This window comes from Nicotiana sylvestris, chromosome 8 (assembly GCF_000393655.2).
Source record: "Nicotiana sylvestris chromosome 8, ASM39365v2, whole genome shotgun sequence".
Classification (NCBI taxonomy): domain Eukaryota; kingdom Viridiplantae; phylum Streptophyta; class Magnoliopsida; order Solanales; family Solanaceae; genus Nicotiana; species Nicotiana sylvestris.
In genome coordinates, this window is record NC_091064.1 from 128,091,164 (window position 1) to 128,097,556 (window position 6,393).

General features: G+C 36.7%; 1 protein-coding gene across 1 annotated transcript; it reads left to right on the forward strand.

Annotated features, from left to right (window-relative positions):
• The first annotated feature begins 2,231 nt into the window (after nt 1–2,231).
• Nucleotides 2,232–5,627, forward strand: LOC104242571 (uncharacterized membrane protein At4g09580). The gene is made up of 4 exons (XM_009797649.2): nt 2,232–2,764; nt 4,263–4,533; nt 4,616–4,786; nt 5,213–5,627. Exons 1-4 carry the CDS (start codon nt 2,502–2,504, stop codon nt 5,333–5,335), a joined length of 828 nt encoding a protein of 275 aa, XP_009795951.1. The 5' UTR covers nt 2,232–2,501; the 3' UTR covers nt 5,336–5,627.
• The last annotated feature ends 766 nt before the right edge of the window (nt 5,628–6,393 follow it).

A 6,393-nucleotide genomic window follows, 5' to 3' on the forward strand; every position in this document is an offset into this window, starting at 1 on the left:
TTATGTGCAGATATCATAGTAGTATTTGAGCAGCAACATTAGCTCAGGAGCCAGCCTTCAGTCCACCTTGATACCGAGGTAGCCTTGCAGGCGTCCGCAGGCCGGCGTCTACTCTATCCTATTTTATATTCTGTTATCTCATGCATTCGAGACAGATAGTGTTATCTTTCTTTCAAACTGATGTATGTAGTATTCTTAGTAGTTCGTGAATGATGTGACACCAGATTTTGGGTAGAGACATGTATTGGTTTCTAGATATTTGGGTTTCATATTTATTTAAGACTTCCGCTAAATTTTATTTTCCGTTGTCATTTAAATGCTTAATCATTTATAATTTAACTGGCGAAACATGTATAAAAAGGAATGAGTTAGTGGTTTCTAAGTTCATGGCTTGCCTAACTTCTACGAGTAGGCGCCATCACGACTCTCGAAGGTGAGAATTTCGGGTCGTGACAAAAAATATCTACAAATATATGCAACTGTGTTAGCAATAAACTTACCTGTGTAATATGAATTAATTATTCTATAAGCAATAATGCGCTTTTGCATTTTCCATTCCTCATCAATCCAATGAGTGGTAACAGTAAGATAATCACAGTCATTACCACTTCTACCAATATCAGTAATAATAGCAACGCGACAATTTATATGAGTAAATAAATAGCGCAAATATTGTTCATATTCATGTTTATATTTATAAATATCGCTCTTTACGGTTGCACGAGGCCATCCTTTATAAGTAGGATTAAAAACTCTTCTAATATAATGCACAAAGTGAGGGTTAGAAGGAAAACTATAGGGTAAGCACAGAACAGTAACCATTTTTGAATTCTTCACGATCTTTATTTGGATCGTAATATAAAATGTCACCTGTAACAGTGTTAATTCTCGGTTGAACTAGATTTGACCTAGTACTAGGGTTAACCTTAGTACCTACACTTGTCTCCTCTTGCGCAGCTTTCATTTGAAGGAATCTAGCTTTATCTCTAGGGTGTGTCTTTATGTGTCTAGTCAAAGTACCCGTACCACTACGGTCTCCAGTATATTTATGAGCCATCAAAGTCCCACAAGTTTTATACTTAGCCTTATTTTGATCTCTTAGTTGAGTAAAAAAATGTTAAACAAGAGATGTTTCGCACCGTCTAGAAGGTTGTCTATTAAAAGTAGGGGTTACTACAAGAGGGTCAGGCGGGGCATCATTTGGATTATTATCAGTTGGGTTAACAACAGGACTAGTAGGTGTATCATCTAAATCCGGTTGCATTTCATCTATATCATCATTTTCATCGATAGTTTGATTATCATAAAGAGCATTCATATATTCATCATTTAATTGTTGACCTGGTGCAATATCATGGCAAAATTGACTATCGGTAAATTGAAAACAAAGGTTATCACTATCAAGAATAATAGGTGGAGGAGGACGGGTAACAGGTCTGCGTCGGGGAGCCGGGGGAGGAGTAGTAGCTTGGCCACTAGATTCACCAAGTTTAGATTTTCCCTTACCACCAAACATTTTTTTCAAAGAAAAGTCCATATTAATTATAATTTTACAAACTAAAACAAACAAAACTATAATATTAAAACTTAAGAGTTGGAACGAGTTTACCGAATTGACGAACAATTTCTTGAAAATTGTATATCGTTGAAGACTTCAATTCACCAACTTCACAATTTTTCACAAATTGCAATAATAAAGTAAGGAATTATAGAAGAAAATTATACAGAGATTGATGATTTTGTGAGTAAAAATGAAAGAATGAGGGGTATTTATAGTTGAGAATACAGAAAAAGTATAATTATAAAAAGTTTGGCGGGCAAATGGCTATTTTTTAAAAAGCCAAATGGCTAAATTAGCAGGTCAACGGCTAGTTTTTTAACTTCCAACCGTTGGCCAATTTTTTTAATTTTTTTTTTTTTTGAAAAATAGCCGTTGGGCCCGGTTGAATCGGCCCGGACCCGTCATCCGGTCCCGGACTAAACGGTACTGGGCTCGCGATCTCTACGTGCAAGACCGGCCCATAGTGGACTCCTAGGACCGCTTGGGACCGGACCATACGGGCCAGCCCATTTAGTCCAAAACCCATGTGGGCTTGCGGTCCCGGGCCGGTCCCGCTAGGCCTGGACCACAGTACAACCTTAAGCAAGTAATGTCAACCATTTCTTCGTAACTTTTCTTTAATTAGAAAAACACCCCAGAAAAGAGTATAATTGAGTAAGCTTTCCCCTGCCCTTTTGGTTTCATTCAGAGAATGAAGGAATATACTTTATCTTCCTCCATAAATTGATTGAGAAAGAAACAGAAAAAAAGAAAAAGGAAACCTTTTTTTAGCACATAGAAAGAGGGAGGGGAACGAAGAAAGAGTATTTCTAAAGCAAGCCAAAACAAACTCACAAAATTAAACTTCCTCCCCCTCTATTCTTCTTGTGCATAAATTTGTTTCCTTTTTCTAAAATTGGTTCAAGAATTTTTTTGGCTTGGTTGGATAATTGTTGAAAAAATGGAGGGAGAAGTTGGCACATCATCTTCATCTTTGAAGTGTGAAATGCAAGGGAATGGGGAAAAAGGGGGCAGTAGCGGTGCTGTAATAAATGAAACTAAATCTGTTAATAAGTTTCCTTTGACATTTTGGGAGATTGGGGTAGCAGGTGTTGTTGTTTTGGGTTATGCATTGGGTCTGCTTTGTATTTATCTAACTATGCCTGCCTCTGATTATAGCTTCTTAAAGCTTCCAAGAAATCTTGAAGATCTTCAAATACTCAGGTAAAAATGGCATCTTTTTTGTCATTCTTATTGGCTTTGAATGTATTTTTCCAATATCTTAATTGAATGCATATTTTAGCTTGCCAAGCTATTTCTTTTATTGTCTTTTTTGGTTTTGAGAGAAGATAGAAAAATGGGGAATCTTTGACCTAAAATGGTGTCTGGCTTCCCCCACCCCCGATGGAAAGGCCATAATTTGTTGATTTGTAAGATGTTGGATTGTAAAGAGCTTAAGGGGGTAGTTTATGTCCATTACTACAACAACTATGCCTCAATCCAAAGCAACTTATCCTCACTGACCATGGCGCTCCAATTAAGTTCACCTTTATGCCCATTACTATATTTGTAAATTAAAAAAAAAGGGAATGCTTTTTGAGAAAATTTTGGTGCCATCTGTAAAGAATAGAATGTAGATGGAGCTGACCTGCTCGAATTAGAGAAGTGATGCTCATTGTATAAAAAAGCGGAGTAACAAATTCTTTGAAGGAAAGGAGGAGGGAAAACTTAGCCCTTTGACATTTGATGAATAAAAAAAGGTAGAAAGTTTATGATAACTAGTACATTTTTTTTTGGATGGTGGGCTGAGAGGCAAGTGAAAGTGCCCCTATTGCATTGCCCTTGCTCTGCTTTACACATATACTCTTCGATCAACCTACTTGACCATGAGGTTGGATATGGGAACTGCTGATAACTCAGTGTTGAGTTAGAGAAACAATTTATTGGTAAGACTCGGTGTAAATGTTCCGCAAACCTCTTTTTAAATGTGAAAAGAGTGAACTTCAGGGGGAATAAACATGAGGGGGTTAAATATGATCTGAATTTACAAACATTTACTAGTTTCACGGACAGTTTGGGGAGTAAAAGGCTTTCTGTCTGACTATGCCTCTCTGCCTATTTCAGTCTGGGGGGTCTAGTGGCACCACAAACATTCTTTATCTTACTTTATCAATAAAAAGGGGGTGTCTCAAACATTCACAATTGCTTGTTCATTGATGGAGAGCTATAAGTACATCCCGTTGAACGGTGATTAGAATGGATTGTTAGATGTAACATGTGTAATGGGAGAAATTAAGGAAAGACGTGGACTGTTAATAGCGTTAAGCATTGAAGTTGTTATGCACCCATTGCATGAGTGGGGTACTTGGCAAAGGAATTGATCAAACAACAGGTAGGAAAATCAACTCTGTTCACTAAACTTGCTTTCTGGTGATATGTCCTGGCTTTGAACTGTGCACTTGAAATGCTAATGTATTTTTGCAAGCAGATGCATAGGTATCTACAAAAATAGCACTTGTAATTGACATTTGGCATTGTTTTTATCAAAATACTGCACTTGTAGTTGACCATGCATGCTAATCTGCATTTTCAGACTTGTGCCGTGATTGTTGGAGATGATATCATATACTAGTATATTTCTTTCTTATTCAATACTAATTTCCACAAATGACACTAGTATTATATGATTTTTATACAACATATGGTTTTAAATGTTCTGTAGGGATCACCTGGAGAGCTATACTAGTGACTACACCGTTCAGGTCCTTGTGGGATACTGTGTAGTCTACATTTTTATGCAGACATTTATGATCCCAGGAACAGTTTTCATGTCACTGCTTGCCGGATCTCTCTTTGGAATCTTCAGAGGTGTAGCACTGGTCGTGTTCACCGCTACTGCGGGTGCATCATCTTGCTATTTTCTATCCAAACTGATTGGGCGGCCTCTCGTGTTCTCACTGTGGCCTGATAAGTTAACTTTCTTCAGAGACCAGGTGATTTTCAACTCACAACCCAATCATAATGTTCCGCTTTCCTATTTGCTACTGTTGCAGTAAAGTATCTCTGATCTATCAGGTGGCTAGAAGGCGAACACGGCTGCTAAATTACATGCTTTTCTTGAGAGTTACACCGACACTGCCAAACACATTTATCAATGTTGCTTCACCAATCGTGGACGTGCCTTACCATATATTCTTCTTTGCAACTGTCATTGGGATCATTCCAGCTGCTTATGTCACTGTCAGGGTACTCGTACTCTTTATTCAACTCTTTATGCAAAGTGTCAATGACTAAGAAATAGGGAACGTAGTTTGTTTTGGCCAACTATGGTTTCTGCTCCTTTTGACTTAAAAGAAAAACATTTTAGATTTATGATGCAAAGAGGGAGTAGCCTTATCGACTCCTGGGAAGTGGGGTTCTCTAGGAAGGGGAATTAAAAAAAATTGAACATCTTACATACAAAGAGGGAGCTGATTTTAACTTGTTTTTGAGTTCATCTGATAAACTCTTTTGGTGTGCTACTTGTGTGAACATGAGCTACGATGGTAGTAAATTAGCTAAAATACAGACACTAGTGTACAAGCTATGAATTTACGATATTTTACAGTATTAGTTTAATTCTGCTGTATTAAATTTAAAATTGACTATGCTGACCAAGGGATTACAATGCAGGCTGGAATAACTCTTGGCGAATTGCAGTCGGTGGGTGATCTCTATGACATGCATTCTATAGCTACTCTTTTCCTTATCGGTCTTGTAACTGTTACGCCCACATTGATTGGCAACAAGAGCTAATTATAGAGCTCAGCTTCAGCAGAAAACATTGTGAAGTGCCATGACTACCATTAACTTTCCTCGGCATGACTTCATTATATGTACAGATTAGCATTAGACAAGTGCATTTTGCTCGAGTCTCTGCCGCAAAAAGTCATGCAGCTATTGAATTTGATCCTGAAGCATTTGTTTGAAAAAACAGCCCCAAAAAAAGGATCTGATGTCATTGGAAGATATTGATGTGTAAGCTTCCTGTCATGATTCTGTAATAGTTTATTTGCGATGCTATTGGAAAACGCTGCCTTAGATCTTATATTCATTTCTTTTATCTGTTTCCTTTTTCTTAGTTTCATATTTAAATGAATAGAGAGTTGGAGAGCCAAAATCTTAAATAGCTTAATAGCCGATTTGGCAAAGCTTCTAAAAAAGTGCCAATATTGGAGCAGCGAATAGTGTTTGGCCAAAGTTCCAAAAGTGCTTTTTGTAAGAGGTGTTTTCCGATAAAATATTTTTGTAGAAAAACAATTTTATGTTTGGCTAAATAATTTGAAATGTACTTTTGTCGTTATTGGAGCAACAATTTGTGCTTGGCTAAGGTTCAAAAAAAGTTTTTGGTGAGAAGCTGTTTTTTTCAGCTTCTAAAAAATAATTTTTGTGTCTCAAAGTATTTTTTTTTCCTCCTAAAAGCTCGACCAAATATATCAAGTTTCTAAAATAGGCCCTTTGTAAAGAAAAAATTCCTTCCTATACAATAATATGAAACTTATTTACTAAAATTGTTCAAATATTATATATTACCCGCCTTAAGCCAGTTTTTGTTACAAATTATAAATCGATTAATCTGGTGTCCTAACTGTGGGCTTCTTTAATTAGACGCGTGATTCAAGTAACAAAATAATTTTTCGAAAATAGATATGCCGATTTTTCTGCAGTATCCACCTCTATCGAAGATTTTCTCTGCTTTTATAGCAAAAACTCAACAAATTCAAAACAAAATTTTTATAGAAAATACGGGAGGTAGATGAATGTGAAGCGTGATTAATCAGCTTCGAAACTATAGCAGATTTCTATATGATTTG